At 36.9% G+C, this 19,069-nt stretch overlaps 1 protein-coding gene across 2 annotated transcripts in view; it reads right to left on the reverse strand.

The window, feature by feature from the left end:
- dusp8a (dual specificity phosphatase 8a) overlaps positions 1–19,069 on the reverse strand; it is a 47,172-nt gene that overhangs the window by 24,596 nt on the left and 3,507 nt on the right. Inside the window, exons 1-3 of one of the 2 annotated variants that reach the window (XM_079603136.1) lie at positions 18,720–18,906; positions 10,796–11,149; positions 2,328–2,466 (exon numbers count right to left, since the gene is read on the reverse strand). In XM_079603136.1, the coding sequence (XP_079459262.1) occupies positions 2,328–2,466; positions 10,796–11,026 (370 nt within the window). In that variant the 5' untranslated portion in view covers positions 11,027–11,149; positions 18,720–18,906. Of the gene's footprint in view, positions 1–2,327; positions 2,467–10,795; positions 11,150–18,719; positions 18,907–19,069 lie in introns of those variants that run through there. The other variant, XM_079603135.1, reaches the window with a different exon arrangement.

The raw sequence follows: 19,069 nt of genomic DNA on the forward strand, positions 1-19,069 counted from the left end.
AAACGTTACATCATCTCCTCTAGAGCTGTCCTTTAATGTTTATCAAAGGCCGCCAAGAGCCATTTGTCATTCAAATTGTCTTAATATGGTCATAATAAAATAATGACGTCTTCTTTCCTGGCCTCATGTACACAAATAACTATTTTCAGAGTCTGAAAATGATAATACAAGCATGAATTCTGAAAAACACTTCATATGTCATATCCCTAACAGCAATATTTCTATATTTGCAGTGGTTGAGCAATAGTGTGTATAGTGATGCTCGCCTTAGCAAAGAGGTTGTGCCGTTTCATCTTCAGTGATGCCCGTGTTAAGTTTCCATGTCATGTGTGACGCTTCTAATTTAAGGTGGCAGAAGCTTATTGAAAAACACTAAATGTGACTTAAGCTTTAAAAGCGACAGACGCTTCACATAATCAAAGATTTGCAGAAGTGGTGAAATTTCCCCAAATCCTGACTGAAATAAATTTGAGCTTCTTTTCACTGCTGACATATTTGGATCACGCAGCTTAGTAATAAGCGACAGAAAGAAGAAGAAAAAAAAAACATAAGCTTGCTTCAACTTGGAGGGTTTCTACGGACTCGTCACTTTGAGAGACAAACTTTGCTGTGACAGTCGCTATTAACCAATAGTAGTAATTATAGGTATTAGGAAGTGTGCAACAAAGAAAGTGAAAAGAAGTCTGTTTTTTTGGGATGTCAAAACTTTCTGAAGTGTTTTCTTAAGGTTTGTTCTGCATATGGCGGTTAACCAATCATGCCTTTGGCAACTAGCAGCTCCTTCGTGAATTATGACATAATTATTTGATTGACAGCAGGAGATTCCTGTCAGACCAGTGCATAGACACTGCGGGAACACTTAGCATCACATGATCCTTAACTCTTTTCCTCAGAAGTTTGCAGATGAGGATCGGCATTTGAGTAACATACTCAACATAAAAATAAACAATTATGACGTACAAAAAATTGTGTTTTATTATTGGTTTAAAAAAAGCTAACTTCAACACCTATTTAAAAAAAAAATACTTTCAATGAATCTTATTAATAATAGAGTGCAGCATTGTGACATATTTGTCTTGGACCAATAGGATTTTTCCATTGGCTTTTGGATTATTGCAGAAAATAAACTGTGTGACCAACAAATGTTTATGATTCCTATACTTTTTGTTCATCATGATGACCTTCACAAATGAACACAACTTTAATTAAGCCTAAATACAATCACCATAAGTAGAACTACTACACCATTTTCGGTCCCACTTTATATTAAGTGGCTTTAACTACTATGTACTTATATAGAAAAATAAGTTCAATGTACTTATTGTGTTCATGTTGTATTGTAAAATACCTTTTCTGCTTTTGCGGTGTGGTACGGGTCAGGTTAGGGACAGGTGTGCTGGTATGGGTAAGTTTAAGGGTGGGTTAAGGTGTACAGGTCAACTGTGTAATTACAAATGTAAATACATAAATTAATTACCGCTGTAATTACAAGTAGGTATTTTTAAAATATAAGTACAATGTAAAAACATATATGTACACAATAAGTCCATTGTATCAAATTCTTATTTTTTAATGTTAGTAGGCCTACATAGTAGTTAAAGCCACTTAATATAAAGTGGGACCCCATTTTCACATGAGCCATTGACAACGGGACGATGGAACAAAAAGTGCTAAAATGCTAACTCCGGGTTGCTAATTTTCCATGTTTAGTCCTGATAAAAATGCAGAGCACTATAATCACTACAAATAAAAGGACCAGTATACATTCAATAAACCATAAAAACTGTAAAACAAAATAAAAACAACGCCGGAAATGGAGGGATTTAGGTGAGTATATGTTGTTGGTGCCTACGCCAAGGAACAACGCAAGTGAAAACTCAATTTGAAAACAATGAATGTTTTTACTAGCCAACTACATGGTGCAAAATGAGTACTCGACAAGTCGAGTGTGCGCATTCCTTAAATGATGACATAACAAAAAATCTGTCAGCACACAACATTAATTTGCACAGAAAAAAAAACACTCAGACAAGACAGAGCTGAAAGGGAAATGAAGAGAGAGAGAGAGAGAGAGAGAGAGAGAGAGAGAGAGAGAGAGAGAGAGAGAGAGAGAGAGAGAGAGAGAGAGAGAGAGAGAGAGAGAGAGAGAGAGAGAGAGAGAAACGTGTAAAGTAAATGTGAGGGAATGACAGCATAACGCAGGACTGTGTGTTTGAGAATCTGTGATGTTAAAATCGCCATCTGCTGGTATAAAGCAGAACCGATACGTCCCAGTCCCTGACCTCAGTCCCCCAGCGTGAGTCTCAGTGAATGCTGATGTTCTGTACCTGTGAGCAGAGACACCCTGTGGAAGGTGCCGTCCAGCTTGCTCAGGAGGATGTGGACGAAGCTGTCTTTGGAAAGCTGACCGGCGTCTTTAGTGCTCTGATCGTACACCACCACCTCCTGTCTGCGGGCCAGGTCCACCTTGAGGACACAGACACACAGGAACATATCAGTGAGAAGTGCAATCTGACTACTTTCATAATATAGCAAGGCTGCCATGATGACATTACAGCAAATGTAACATAAAAAAGCAAAAAATAATATCAATGACACGTATAATTTATATAATCAGATACAACAATAATATATAAAGTGATTTTTGTGAAAATTGTTGTTCACATAAACATGTATTAATACTGTATTATATACATACAATTAGACAATGATGAATAATATATTAAATGTGTAATTAGAAAATTAATAATATATTAGACAATATTAACTATTTACTATATTTGATATTCATTATTTATAATATTTACAAGCATCTAAGAATTGTGAATATATATTATAAAACACAATATATTATTTAATACAAACACACACACATACATACATAAATACATACTGTATATTAGTTAACAATATTATAAATGAGGGTCATTATTAATAACTATATTGTTAACTATAACTAACATTTATGTTTATAAAGCTAACATAAAATATAAATATTAGTTTAAAAAATTGAACGAAAATTAAAAATGTTGCCTTTGCAATAAACTGAAATAAATTTAAATTGAAGCACTACAATTATGAAATGGAAATAAATAAAAACTAAAACTGAAATAAAAATAAATTAAACCTAAATAGCATTATTAAAAACAAATAAAACACAAATATTGTTTCCTTGTTCTGTTGACACACACACACACACACACACACACTATATATTAGACAATATGAATTATTTACAACTATTTATTAATAATACATATTTACATATATATTACGCTGATAAGGATGTTGTGTTGTGGAGCTGACAATACCATAGTGCAATATATTATATATAAATTATTAAAAATTAATATTAATATGATTGTTTGTATGAGCGATATACTATAACTATAAACAATATACTATTAATACATCAGACAATTTATTGTGAAACTGACACAAGGGGGAGACAGCATTTTGGCCAGATGTGCATGTTTATTGGCCAATTAATCAATCCATCCGATAAATCGCTCAATCACTGTACTATGACTGATTATTAAAGTGCATTTTTATGAAAGGCCCCAGCTTTTTAATGTGCATTAATGTGGAACAGACAAACATGCAAGAATCAAGAGCAAAGCTGTGGTATCTATTCCTGCTCCAAATCACACGCATTTCGCACAAAAAGTGTCGGCCGCGAGGCTTTAGGGCATTACACCTGAATGAGAGTGCATGCACTTTGTGATGCGCTTATGTGTGTGTGTGTGTGTGTGTGTGTGTGTGTGTGTGTGTGTGTGTGTGTGTGTGTGTGTGTGTGTTTGCGATGCAGCAGGAGTGTGAAGCTGTGTGTGGCTGCACGCGAGCCCGGCTGTCTCAATGTTGTCAGGCAGTTTTTGATCACATGACCATCAGCCAGAGCCGCTGCAGAATGACTCACTACAGTACTGGAGCACTACTGGAGAAAGCAGAACGAGAGGAGGGGAGACGCAGCGAGGCCAGTGACAGAGGAAGAAGATGAGGAAAGATGGAGGAGCAAAAAAAGAGGGGATGAGAAGAGGAAAGTCACGCAGGAAGCGAAAAACACCAACAATATAGACGATTAATAGGAATGCATAGATGGGTGTGTAGCAAAAAATGCTTTGGTTATATTGGTCACCACTCCATTGTGATTTCCAATTACTTTAGACACACAAAAAAAAAAAATTGGGTAAACTGGCAGCGTGCGATATCGCACAGACCAAAACAATAACAGATATTCTGACACGGAACGCACATTTCAAAGAAAAATAACTGGCTGAATCATTGTTTTTCAGAGAAACGATTATGTGAACTCGTTTCCTAAATATCTGCAAACATATTATGGTATTTTTATGCTTTAGTACAGTCAAAAACTTACATACAGCACCTTTAAGCTTGAAATCGACTAGTCGCTAATCATGGCCTATAGAGGGCGCAACAGGATAAGAAATCTTTAAAGTACACTTTAACGCTCCATTGCCAAACCGTTAAAATTACAAATAAATGCATACTCTGAGAGCGCTCCACAAGATATGTTTGATTATACTATCTGGATGCTCAAAATTGATCGGGTGAATGCATATTTTAAACAGCTTATTGTACACGCAAGTTAATCGCCGTTCTAAACTAATGCGCGGCTGCATTGTAACACACACAATCACTCTCTCTCTAATGCATAGTTAAATCATTATGCATTCAAATAAATGCTTTACTGTGCTGAATATCTTTACTGTGCTACTTTATCTGTATCTGATTTAGAACGAGCAGAAATCTGTGAAATATAACAACGCAAAGACAAAAGAAATGATAAACATAAGCTGTTGTGTAGGAGAGATAGCTCAACGAATAAGCCTGAACTCGAACGCGGGTTGTCTTGTGCACAGCTATGGCTAATGACACAGCGCTGCCCACAAGGCGGTTGAGTCTCGGATCAAGCTTCTGGCTTATTTGTTCATTAATGACGGCATCAGCGACTAGTCACATACATCACATAAATGTCGATTGAAAAAAACCTGAAGTCGTTTAACCCCTAGTCACTTCTCTGACTTGTGAATTAATAATTTTTTGAGTCGGGTCTTCACACCAAGAACGATAAACTATAAAGATAACTATAACAATAACTAGCATTCACACCAATGGACGATAATGTTCTGTTTATTATAAGTGCGCACTGCAGTCATTTCGTCTTCTGCTTTAAATGTCTCTTTAAAAGCTTTTTAAAGTCTGTTGGATTTTTATAATGAATTAGCTGGAAAAAAACAAACATTTGTGATAGTGATTCCAATGACATCATTTTTCGTTAACATAGTTGTTATCGTTAAAGTTATGGTGTGGACTAGACTTCCATATTCTTACCAAATTAGAACAGTTATTAAAACTTCATAGTGATCGTCCATCAGTTAAATAAACATCAGTTGTCCAGTTCATAAAAAGAAAACACTTTGTCTTTAAATAAAAGGTCAAATCATCCTTAACCTCAGCCTTTATTATAACCAGCACTGACCTGATATTAAAAGTTTACCACGTGACTTCAGTCAGTTGTCATGTTTCCATTTGTGCAAGTGAAAATTAGTTTTGGACTTCACAGCACAATATATTGATCGTTTAATTCAAATCCATAGCACAACTAGTGAACCTTGCAAATGCAAAGTGTCTCTAAAAGTAAGTGAGAAGGTGAGAAGGTGTGTGTGAAAGAAAACGAAAGTCGGCGTGTGTACACCACAACACCGTCAACTTGGCAACGTGCCTAAAAGGTGATGTCACCTGCCGAAGGTCGGACTCGGGTGGAAGAGTACCGAGCGTTCCCTGCCAGCCCAACTCGGCTGACTAATAATAGCACCACAGTCCTGCTTTTAAAATATGTTTACACCTATCGTTCTTCATTTACCTTGAGCGATTATGCAAGTGAAGCTTAGCTGTTAGATAAGGTATTAAACTGAGGCTGTTGATTGACAGGGGATAGTGAGAAACTAGGCCTAAGCCTCCGTCCTCTCCGTCCTGCCCGTCTCCCACAGGCCCCTCCCGCTTCGGGACAAGGTGTTCCACCTTAATTGGATGAAAGCTAAATCCAGACATGACATCATCACCTGGGGATTATGGTCTTTTAGAAGCATGGCCTCCCGTGAAGGCCCGCTGAAGCCTGGGTCACCTATAGGGCAAACACCAATGCTGCCACATTTACACATACGACTCTGTTGTCAACTGCTTTTTTACTTAGTGAAGTCCTTCTGTTCAACATCAAACTGACCGGCATATCATGAATGTACAAAGTGATGTCCAGTTTTTTCTCAAATGAAAAGGTTTTTTTATTTTTAAAAATCGAATTTTTGTGTCAAATTCTAGGTAAAAACAGAGAAATATTTTACAGCTTATATTTCACGCTGGAAACGTAAGGTGACCACTGATATTTATTGCAGTGTGCTCAATATTTAAAATATGAAATGCCATGCATAATGTATATTGTTTTAGGCAATACATAAAATATATTGTCTTGTGTGTAATATCTATTATTTTAATTATTAATTATTTTGGAAAATATATTTATAATGAGTATACTGTATAATATTTTGTTTTATTTATTAATGATTTAATAAAATAAATATAATGTACTGTATAATATCTATTATGATATACAGTATAATGTATAGCATTTATTGTTTTATGCATTTATTATTTGTATGTGATATTTCACTCAGATAAGATTAATAAGATGAAAGTGGAACTGTAATATTTTTTTTAAATATGGTAGCACTTTATTTTACAGTCCTGTTCCCTGTGTACATACTATGTACTTATTATAGTAATAACTGGGAAATAACAATAACTAGGTACTAACCCTGATGATGCTAACCTAACTTTAACCCATGTAGTTACCTTATATTAGCCAGTCCTTTCTTAGCTAAGTACACTAAGTACACGTACTATAAAATAAAGTGCAACCAAAAATATAGTTTATTCAGGTATTCCACACATACAGAAATTGACACAATGCAAATAGTATACAGAACATATTGCATACTGAAGGAATATAAAAAAATAGTATGGTAATATGCTATTCCGAAAATAGCCGGAGACACCTGGACAATCCCATCAGCCAGTGCTGTGGGGTGTAATTAGGTACCCACTTATTACTAAACCAAGCAGTAGAGAGGTTCAGTAATAGTTAGGTGTCAGCCGCAAAGACGAGCATGTCAAATAGCTACATTTTCCAAGAACCACAGGATGTTCCCAAGGTCACTGCAGAGATCTGTAACATATTCAGATCGTTTGCATGCTGTGACATCAGCAGAATTTAAAAAATGGCACGTTCAATTACTATTTATATCACCTGTCGGGGGCCTGTGTGGATACATATATCTTGAGACCATTGACCCGTGCTATTCAGCGCTCTGGCTCATTTATTATCATTTAACTTGTTGACAAGTATGTCCTCTGTGGATCAGGACACAGTCAACAATGTTGGAGTCAATTTTCACATGAAAATATATGTTTAGGAAGCTACAGTATAGGAAGCTGCTTACTGCTTTTTAGTGTGTTGATGTGATTTCAGATGTTGCATATATTTTAGCAGACATTTCACTCAAGTCAAGCCAAATTTAAGCATTTAGCATTTTATACAACATAGAATGATTCAAAGCAGCTTCAGGAAAAAAAAAACATTGTTAATGTTGTAAAAATGTATCAATTTAGCAGTAAAGCAACTCTTTAGAGTGTATTCAGTGTTGTGTTGTTTCAAATCAGTTTAATAATTGTGTCAATGCACCAGCTCATCAATTATGAAGCAAGTTCAATTCAGCTATAAGCTGCTCTATAGAAGGCATTAGTGTAATCGTTCCACTCAGGTCAGTTCAATGTCGAGTCCATTCAGTTCAATGTGTCGATGATGCAAAGTTATAGTGTCTTTATCCAGCTCAATTACACTGAAGGAGGAACCCATGCATCCTTGGTGCCAGGATCTCATTGAGACTTGGGAGTGGGCACATTTGTTTTAGCCATTAACGTGGCGGTGAGTTTTGCATGGAAAAACATCATTGATGTGTTCGTTAGAAAATAGAAAAATGTATTAGTGTCTATATGTAAAATTTTGAAAAGGTGATGTTCTACAAAGAGTGCAAGATAAAAGCCTGGATAATAACCTTCCTTTCTTAGACCATTGTTCAATCCGTACATCCTTCAGATCTGCCTATTCGGCTGTCTTCGCTTTAGGCGACTACATAGCCATCTGTCAGTACCAGCTCAATGGAGGATTCAGCAGCACAGATTACCATAAGCCAAGACTGTTCATGGCTGCAAAGGAAGACCTGCTTCTGTACCATTGCACTCTATCTTCTGCACTTAACACTGACCCATTTACAATGCAGGCCAGGCAATTGGCGCATATGGTGCCTTCCGCTGATGTAATCTGAAATGGGCCGAACACAGAGCCATGGGGGACCTCGGGCATTATCTCAGTGTGGATGTGTGCTACCCATCCATTTATACCCTCTTTCACTTCCTTCCTTTATTCGCGTTCACAATGGACCACACTGGTGGCCTTTGGTTGCGGTGATGTCGTTACTTTCAGCTCACACATTGATGCCACAACTTCTGGCAATGGCAGCTGTCCAAAGCAGTGGGGGGGATGTAGGGGGTAGGGTTTTGTCTGGATCCAGCGCTAGTCGCGTAGACGATTTGCACGTGCTCAGCTAGCGCTCTGTCAGTGGCCACACTAAAGATTATGATGTCATGCTCATCCAATAACAAAGAGTTTCCTGAATTCGTCCCCCATCCCACCTCCCCCCACTTACACCCAGATAGCTCCAGCTTTATCCAGGACTTGCATTAATCACAAGTGTTATCCTCTTTACTGAGGGAGATAATAAAAGCCACACAGCCTCTAGGCTCGGCAGTGGAAAGAAATAGGCAATGCAGCGAAAGAGTGACCCAAGAAAACAGTGCCACTCTGTTAAGTTCAGATGGAACTGGTTTTGGCCAGAAAATCTGAATCAAAGTGCCTATTTTTTTAGGAAACAAATGGCACACAAAGGCCCAGGAGCTGACATCAGTGCTAGCTCCATACTAAAACATATGAAACATATTTTGAAGAAGTACCCAAAATATCAAGAGATGCCGAATAGTTAAATCATACCATGACATAATCTAAATAATCTATATAAATTAAATGTATTTTAAAACGCATTTGCCACATTTGTAGAAACAGACCTTTTGTATTCATATGGTTATGAAAAACCATGACTCTATATATCTATATATATAACAAAATATTTACTCACACCGTGAAATCTTAATCATTCTTTTTTAAAAACGTTTTAAAAAATATTTTTCAAGGCATCTAGTTTTATGGTTTCTGTATTATTCTGTTCAAATATTGTTGTTGTTGCTTTTTAAAGAAATAATAATGGAGGATTATGCCAAGCTACTTAATATTGTTTTCTTTTCAATAATTTAATTTTTTTAACGAGGCTTTTTTTCTTCATTATTATATCAGTACAGTTGCATCGCCCTGACATTTCTCAGTTTTTGATACCCAAAAATAAATCTATCCATCCATCCATCCATCCATCCATCCATCCATCCATCCATCCATCCATCCATCCATCCATCCACCCATCCATCCATCCATCCATCCATCCATCCATCCATCCATCCATCCATCCATCCATCTATCCCATCATATTCAGCTACAGGCAGTGAACACACTGGACGGATGGCCAGTCCATCACAGGAGCTCACACACAGACATTCACACTCTCATTTACACCTAAAGACAATTTAGTGTCTTCAATTCCACCCAAAAAATATCAAAATGATTTTAAATTCCGAAATGAAATAGATGCTTATCATAGAAGAGGTGTATTTAAGTCATTGTAAGTGTGAATTGTGTAAATTAATAGATGCGACAAAAAACGTTGACATGGGTTACAAAGAGCTTGCAAACCTTCTAATTGCAAGCCAAACCGGAAAAGCACGAGTTGGACTGCATGCATGACAGGTCGGTCACTCATTCGTGAACCTGAATATGAGGAACCGACAAAATTGATTTCATGAACCAACAATCAAAAATGCATTGCACTGCATTCCCTATGCGGCATCATTTTTCCGGAAAAGCGAGGTGTGCAATAAAGGCGGATCAGTTTTGCAGACCTCATCAGTAATGGCATGAAGTTTTACGTGACATCTGTCGGTGGTTGGATTTCCCCCTAAGAGTTCTGTCAGTTTCACAGAGTGCCTAAAAATATAAAGACTTGGCATGCCTGTCGGGCGGGAAAAATGATGTCATATTCGATGTAGAAGTCATGGAAAACTCAAGTCTCCAATTTCAGAGCCTCTGATAACCAATAAACCTACAGTGGTCCTCCAAATTTAGAAATGAGCAATCTGGGAAGATCAGGGGTAGCTGCTCGCCAGAAAACATCAAGACCCCTGATTTGTGTTCTCAAACATTTTCTTCGACTTCATACTGACCGTTGACTACTACACCTAATTACAAAATCATTTTACATAAGGAAGTGTCAAATACTATATGTGCATATGAATTTGCCTGCAGATGTTGCAAGTTGGCGCCGAAAAGCAGGGACTCTTTAATGGGTGTTCACAAGTAAACATTAGTTCATTATAATATTGTGAAGCGACATGGTTGTGAAGTCCACATAAAACGAACAGCATTGTAAACTGAACCCTTCAAAGGCTCGCAGCTGTCTGCGTACAGACATCAACTGCCTTTGGATGCCACCGATAGTTCCCCAATTCCTTGATTACGTAAACTACCCACACATTCTCCCAAACACACACTTGATACCTTGACCTTTCCGTTGGGTTGGAGGAGCTCGGTAACTGACACCTTGTCCTGCTGGAGCCTCCTCTTGACCAGTTTGGAACAGCAGACGTTGACGGCACCGTACACGTGCGAGGCGTTGTACTCCGAGAAAGTCCGACTGTCGATGACCAGCAATCGCCCGGCTCCGCGCTGGAGCAGCCCCGCCAGGCGCTTGATATCCATGACGCTGCGACGACCCTTTTCCCCCGCCATGGAGGTACCCAGAAGCCCTCTCTGGATGAAGGTTGCTCACGACGACCAAGGCAGAGGCGTTGGATCAGTGATAATAAAATCACTGACACGGGTCACAAAGAGACATCAAGGTGCGCATGGTGTCTGAGGAAAAACAAAAGCAAAAAATGTTTACATTTTTTTTTTTCAGACCGTACACTGCAAACAATCATTACTGGGCAAGGTGCATCTCGTTTCGTTTTTTAGTCACATAGTTAGGATCATTGTCTCTTGTAAGGTAAAACTACACAGGACAAAAACAAGTTTGTTCCTGCTTGTTCTTCTTTTCAAGATATGAGCAAACATTACCTGTCAGAGCAAAGAGCAAACATTTGAGAAAATAATGATTGATAATGATGTGCAGAAAATTTGTTTTTACATTTTACTTGACGGTTACACCACATGTAACTTTTAAAGTCATTCAATTGAAGCATTTCTTGTAAATGTTATTTAGTTTTGGTAACCGTTTACAATAATGTCCCATAAGTTCACATTAGTTAATGCTGAGTTTCACAAGCGTTCGTGAATGTGGACTGAGACACTACAAAGAGATTTGAGTCTACTTTAAAGTCCGGCTACAAAGTCAAAATAAAACACATGCACCAAAAAGAAAAAATGACTTGCATGTCATGTGACCATTAACCGACATCAGAGAACTGTAAACTTGCGAATATGTCTTTAAATTATTGAAAAATTAACTCTCAGGAGTTACTTCGAGTAGAAGATACAAATTTTGATTTTAATAGTAAATTAGTAAATGCTGAAATGAAGTTAATTAATGCTAAAAAAATGGAACCTTATTGTAAAGTTTTCATTTTCGGTCAGAAAAAGTCGGTCATTTTTACTCACCCTCGTTTTGTTCCAAACCTTCAAAAAGTTCATAAAGTGATGGTAAAACTAATCCATCGCTTTATATGATGAACAGATTTAATTTAGGCTTTAATTCACATATAAACATTGATCAGCGAACACAAACGGAAGCTCAACCGAACCTGCTTGACGCTTGAGAACAAACTTCTTGAGGAAGCTCAAACGTGCCACGTAACATGAGAATAAATCTCATTGGTTCTCGCTGAAGCTCAAACATGATGCGTAACATGAGAATGAATCTCATTGGTTCTTACAGAAGCTCAAGCGTGCTGCGTAACACGAGAATGAACCTCATTGGTTCATTAAGTGAACATGCTTTCGCTTCCGTTTATCACAACTGATGTGTGAGTTGATGAAAGTTCATATGTGAATAAAAGACTAAATTCAATCTGTTCATCATATAAAGTGATCTATCCTCTTCAGAAAATTAGGACTAAACCGCTCAATTCATATGGATTATTTTTACGATCTCTTTATGAACTTTAAGAAGCGTCAACGTTCTCTAGTTGTGTTGCTGTCAATGGAGGGACAGAAAGCTCTAAGATTTCATTAAAAATATCTTCATTTGTGTCCCGAAGACGAAAGGAAGTCTTACGGGTTTGGAACGACATGAGGGCGACTAAATGATGATACTATTATTATCTTTGAGTGAACTATCCCTTTAAATCTATCAGACTGCAATTCATAGGAAAGACTGCACTGCATTTTTAGCATTGACGCAAGCGGCGCTATAACATGCATAAGAGTAAACTAACGTAAACTTCTAGATTAACTAGACTAGATTCTACAGTCAGAAGCTTGCTTAGCTAGTTAATTTAATTAAATCACATGTTAATAGCTAGCAGTCTGAATAAGAACAAATCCAGATTAATGGCACAAACATTCAAAGATAACTTTATCACTTCCTCGGGTATTGAGGATTGCTACCGCCACAGTAGTGCAAAAACACACGCACAATGGTACAGCGCACTTGCAATTCATTGGCCAAGCATTCACGTCTGCATTTGCATATGTTTCTGGCCTTAACGACACTAATGAAACAGGAACCACCTGCGTTAGGGCAAACTAAGCTCTGGGAGTATGAACGCCAGCTGCAGCCCAAACAACATCTGCTGTCACACTCAAATCTTCAATAAATGCATCAACTGCCCTCTCATTTATCGCCAGTGATCATAACACCAATACTTAACTGCACATATAGACCTTAAATGCTAAAGTATGAAGTAGAGAGAGAGAGTTACTTAAAAAGTATTGTAAACACATAATTAATTTACCATACCTTTACCACTAATGTTTATTTACCTTTCTAATTCATAGCATGAAAGGCTGTATTCATAGAAAATAATGTAAAAACTTATTCATTATACAGTTAAATTCTTAAAATGACAATAACTATTTACAATCCTTCAGTTTAGTATTTGACAGAAAGGTGATACTACTGTTAAATTGTAAATATTTTGGGTCAAATATGGACAAACCCAGCCATTGGGTTACATTTTTAAATTACATTTTTAACCCAACGTTTGGGGTTTGTCCATATTTGACCCAAAATTGGGTTGAAACAACCCAGCATTTTTTAGAGTGTTATTAAATGTTTGGAAATGTAACTAATTGTAAATATATATATATTTAGGTAATGTTTTTAAAATACTGTTTATTATACCATTATAGATACATTTAATCTTTCATTTGCAAATATTAGCTTTTAGTTTGTGACTATAATGTTCCAAATTTTAAATTATTATGTTCACACTTGCAAAGGTATGTAATAAATAACCTTCATTTTAAAATATTTAATTCACTGTATTATACAAAAAACAGTCATACTACTTTGATATTTAATATTTAAAAATGTTTTATCAAACATAACCATATTATGATAAAGTTACCATAGTTTGACTGTTTTTTTTTGTCTATGATTACCATAAAATTAATCCATAATGAAGCTGTTGGCTCATAAAAGTATGTTTTCCTATCACAGTATTTCTAAGTATTTTATGAATGGCAATACTGATTCTAGCTCAGCAGATCTTTATCGGAAATATGCAATACATTACATACTGACCGTGTTTATATTACAGCCAGAGAGGATGTGACGTTAGGAAACTGAACCAATACAGATTATGTAACAAGACTGGAAAAATGTGCTTTTTATAGCCACGGCTGCAAGGATCATATATAGTCTTTTCAGTAATCCTGTTATTGCAGAGGCACATTTAGCCTAAATATTCCACTTGGCAGACTGAAAACAGTTTTATATGTTCAATGTAAGTGCATCTGTGTTGGAGGAAGGCATCCGTGAGGGAGGGAGAGGAATTGTTTATGAGTGTGTATGAGTGGGGTGATGTGTTGATCGGGCCTGAAAGAGCAGGAACCGCTTGAGTATGCAATGACCTTCTGAATGCTTCAATCTCCAAACCTCTCAATCCAATCTCTCACTCGTTTACATTATGCAGAGCAAAAGACTGAACCGAGCGCCGGTCGAGGAGGAGGGAAGTATTCGTTTGCAGCAGCGACACTGCAGTGGGTTCATATAGAAAACCAGAACTACATTGCAGCAAAACACACAACGTAGTTTAGCTGAGAAAAACGGTTGTGGTCGCAACCCATACTACAGCACAACACTTTATATTACCATGTTTCTTTCTGAAAGGAAAGTTGACCCAAATATTCTATCATCATTTATTCACCCACATGTCATTAGCTATGTTTCCATCGACCTATTTTTATGAGGATTTTTGGATATCGCCTAAAAATGCTGGGTCGTAAATGCCAAGACGTACATAAATGCATTAAAAATGTATGCGATAAATTGAGGAATATATTTTTTATCCGATAAAAAGTCCAATGGAAACACATTTACATAATAAATCCGTCGATAAGCAACAAAAAAAAACGTATGTGACTTTGCCTCAACAGAGGATCTGATTGGATAACTGGACTAACCAGCGGACCAATCGCATCTCAGATGTTAGTTTGGTCATTCTGAAATGCCTGAGCGAAAGTCATCAACATGATTGGGTAAATTACTCTCAGAACCGTCTTATCAATCACCACATCCGCCTCTGAACACAAGATTACATGCTAGCTAAGGCTGGGCGGTATGGCAATATCGTTACCACGGTATAAAATGGCTATCGTTAGAGAATGAGAGTATTTTCTGTACTAATTCTAACTGCATGTTAAATAAACCGATTGTACCTGCCAAAAACTTAATTTGTAGTTCATAATATTTATTGTATTTGTCCTATTGTTTGTAATTTGCTTCGTTTTTTTCTTATTTTTAATAACAGGAATAAGATAAAATAACACAAGATAACTGTATTGTGATATTGTGAAATAAAATTCCTCATGTTATGAAACAGGATTTTGATCATATCGCCCACCCCTTATGACAGACAGCGTTTAATGACTTTTGTCTACACTGAGGCGCAAATAATTCATGATTTGCATAAAAAGAGCCACAGGCTTCCCCCATTGAAGCAACTTCCATTTTCATAACAGATGTTTTGCACCAAATTCCCAGGAAGTGAGCAATTTTGTTCTCCTCAACACACGGGATTGAAACGCTGCTTTATTTGTGAATGTTTTATGCGATATTCCAATTTTGCTCATAAGTTAAATTCGCGACTTTGGATGGAAACCTATAATTAACATTGTTAAAAAGCAAAAACACATACAAAAGTATGATCAAAGTCCAACATGACAAAATATTCTCAAACTAAATATCTCATGTGAGTCGTATTCCTCCAAACGTCTACTCTACACAACACCCGTCATTAAAAAAAAATGGTGTTGGCTTTCACCCTCCTCCACTGGCTTACTAATGGAAGGTTAACCACACCAAAAGTGAAAGTGGAAAGAGGTAACCTTTCTCCTCCAACCGGACAAACATGTCCCTCTATGACAAATTCTGATGCTTTAGAATTGGTGTCTTTGGCAGACCGAGGACTTACATATGATCAGTTTCCTTGGAAAACGCAACAGGGCCTTGTGCATTAGCACATGTTAGTGAGCAACTACGCAGAGATAGCACACAGAACGAAGACAACCAAGGCTGTGGTTAAGGTTAAGGTTAAGCAGATGATCAGGATAAGCTCTCCTCCAACTGCCTCTAAAAAATGCTGGGTTGTTTCAACCCAATTTTGGGTCAAATATGGACAAACCCAGCCATTGGGTTACATTTTTAAATTACATTTTTAACCCAACGTTTGGGGTTTGTCCATATTTGACCCAAAATTGGGTTGAAACAACCCAGCATTTTTTAGAGTGTTATTAAATGTTTGGAAATTTAACTAGCTTTTATTTTGTTTTGTATTGTTGGTTTATTTGAAGTTTATTTTATGTTCAGCTTTAATGGTTCCAACATAGTTTTTACTCCATTTGTATTTTTGGAAAATAATTTTAGTATTTTTAGGTTTCATTCCTTATAACTCAACATCACCAATTATTCCATTTTCCTATAATGGCTCGAATAGTACTTCCAAAAAATATCCAAAAATTAAAGATTTATTATCATTTTCTCACCCTAACGTCATTCCAAAACCTGTGCTTCTTTCTTCTGCAGAATACAAAAGAAGACATTTTGCCCATTGACTTCAATTGTAAAAAACACTGAAACATTTCTCAGAATATCTTCTTTTGTGTTCCACAGAACGAAGAAAGTCATAGAGGTTTGGAACAACATTTTTGGGTGAATTATTCCTCAATCTGGTCTGTTATTTTATATGATGATCAGACAGTTGCTTCGTGTCTAAATGGTTGTTTCCTTGGACAGAATAGTCTAAAGTCTGGCTTAAAGGTACAGTAGGCAATTTCGGAGAGGCTAGCAATAGCACGCTAGCTGAGATCCCACCCTCCCTTCAGAGCGTCTCCAAAGCCACGCCTCCTTCATGAACGTGCACAGCCAGAGCAGAGACGGCGTTAAACTACCTCATACCTCATAATATTACGATAATAATGAACGTAAAAAAAACTTTGACTACCACCTGACTGCTGCAAATTATTTGGGGCGTTGATAGTGTTTCCATAGCAACACATAATTCCGAGGACATGAACAGCTTTGCATAGAACATCACGGGTCGCCATCTCATAATTACGGTAATTATGACGCGGTGTGAACGTAGTAAAAGCTTGTTGTTTTGGTTCAGGAGGAATTGTAAAGGTGGCTGCGGTTTGTTTGCGGCGCTCAGTGACTGACGTCTGTCTAACTCTGCATTGTCTCATGAAACACGCTGATGACGTGTGATGTCTGCATGTGAAGGTGTGTGAAGGTCTGCAATAGGTTGACAGGCAGGAGGGACATCCTATGCAATGATTGGAAAAAAAATGTTTTGGTCCTCCTCAGACTTCCACATAAGATGTAACTATCTATATATGCTATCAGGATTTGAAGAGAGCTTCAACCAGTAGAACAAAAGTGTTTATGAAAAACATTGCCTACGCTACCTTTAAGCAATTAATTAAATAAGTCCTTCCAACATTGATTGAAAATACGAAAAGTCAAAAAATGACCAAAAAAACTATGAAGACTTTAACTTGAGTTTCTGTTTATACTTTAATATAAATGTATATTTTTTGTTTGTGTGCAAATGTTTTGGTTTTTAATTTACTTAAAACTAAAAAAAAAAATTTAAAGAAACAAACATGACTATTTTGATCAAGTTTTATTACGTTTTCATTGTATTTTATCACGCATTTATAGTTTTCGGTTTATGTTAGCAAACGTTTTTTTTTTATTTTGGTTAAAAAATTAAACAAAAAACTATTAAGAATTTTTTTTATTTTAAACCAGTTTTATTGAGATTTCATGTGTATTTTATTCATTTATAGTTAATTTAGTTTTCTTTCACTTGCAATTGTTTTAGTTGTTATTTTACTTAACAATTTTTTTTATAAAAACTAAGACCTATGAAAATGTATTGAGTTTTTGATTGTATTTTAGCACATATTTATAGTTTATTTAGTTTTTGTTCACTTGCAAATGTTTTAGTTGTCATATCATTTAAAAAAAATTAAAAACAAAACTATGGAAAAAAAGTATGAATTATGAAAATGTATTGAGTTTTTATTTGTATTTTAGTGCACATTTACAGTTTGTTTAATTTTTGTTCAAAACCCCCCCAAAAAATGTTATGCTTTTTTTCATCTTTGTAATATATATGTTAATAATAACCTTAAATATAAGCTGCTTTTAAACTTTCACACTTTATCTTTCTGTCTATTTCTCAATCTCCGTCTGCTGCTGCATTGAGGGAGGGTGACGCTGCAACGTTCAGATATCTGCAGCGCCTTGCAGAAATCAGGAGGCTCACACACAGACTCTCATACACACATTTCTGTATATTTATTTATTTATATATATATATATGTGTATATTAAATAAAGGACTTTTTGCTATATAGGAAACAAAAGAAGAAAAACAAGAATTCCAGCAGAATGTTTAGGAACATAAACAAACACACACACACACACACACACACACACACACACACACACACACACACACACACACAATCTCCATTTCACTTCGCACTTCCAGTGTTTCTCTCTAAACAGTTGTAAGTCAAATAATCATCAGTTTCATAATGAAACGGCTCGTTTCACATCACGTCCACATAAACAAACCCAGTGCGCTACGAGAGTGACGCTGCCAGAGGACCAGCCTCACGCAACCAGCATCCCAACATGGACGCCTTTGTTTTGATCACAATCCCAGTCACCATAAGTAACCATAACCTGCACATTCTCACCAGAACACAAACACACGCAGGATTCCAGACACCAGAGACCGAAACCTCCTTACCACCCTTCTGTCTCTTTAATCGCTCCACAGGAAGGATGTACAGCCACACCTTGGAGAAAAGAAACCCTCACTGTAACCTCTCCTGCGATCGGACGGTCGATAGCATGACAACAGCCCCCCCGCGGCCCGCAGGATGAGAGCAAGAAGTGGAGGCACGTCAGAGAATAACAAGGCTGACGCTGCATGTGTCTAATGCGTTCCTTCGGCTTGACAACTCCGGTTGCAGGGATGGGGGGGGGGCTGTGCACTGCAGTTTGACACTGTGTATGTCGAAATAAGAAAGTGTGTGTATTCTCTCGAGACCACCGACTGTGCATTACCTTGCACTGTTCACTGTACAAAAAATGATT

This window comes from Phoxinus phoxinus (genome assembly GCF_949152265.1).
Source record: "Phoxinus phoxinus genome assembly, chromosome: 25".
Classification (NCBI taxonomy): domain Eukaryota; kingdom Metazoa; phylum Chordata; class Actinopteri; order Cypriniformes; family Leuciscidae; genus Phoxinus; species Phoxinus phoxinus.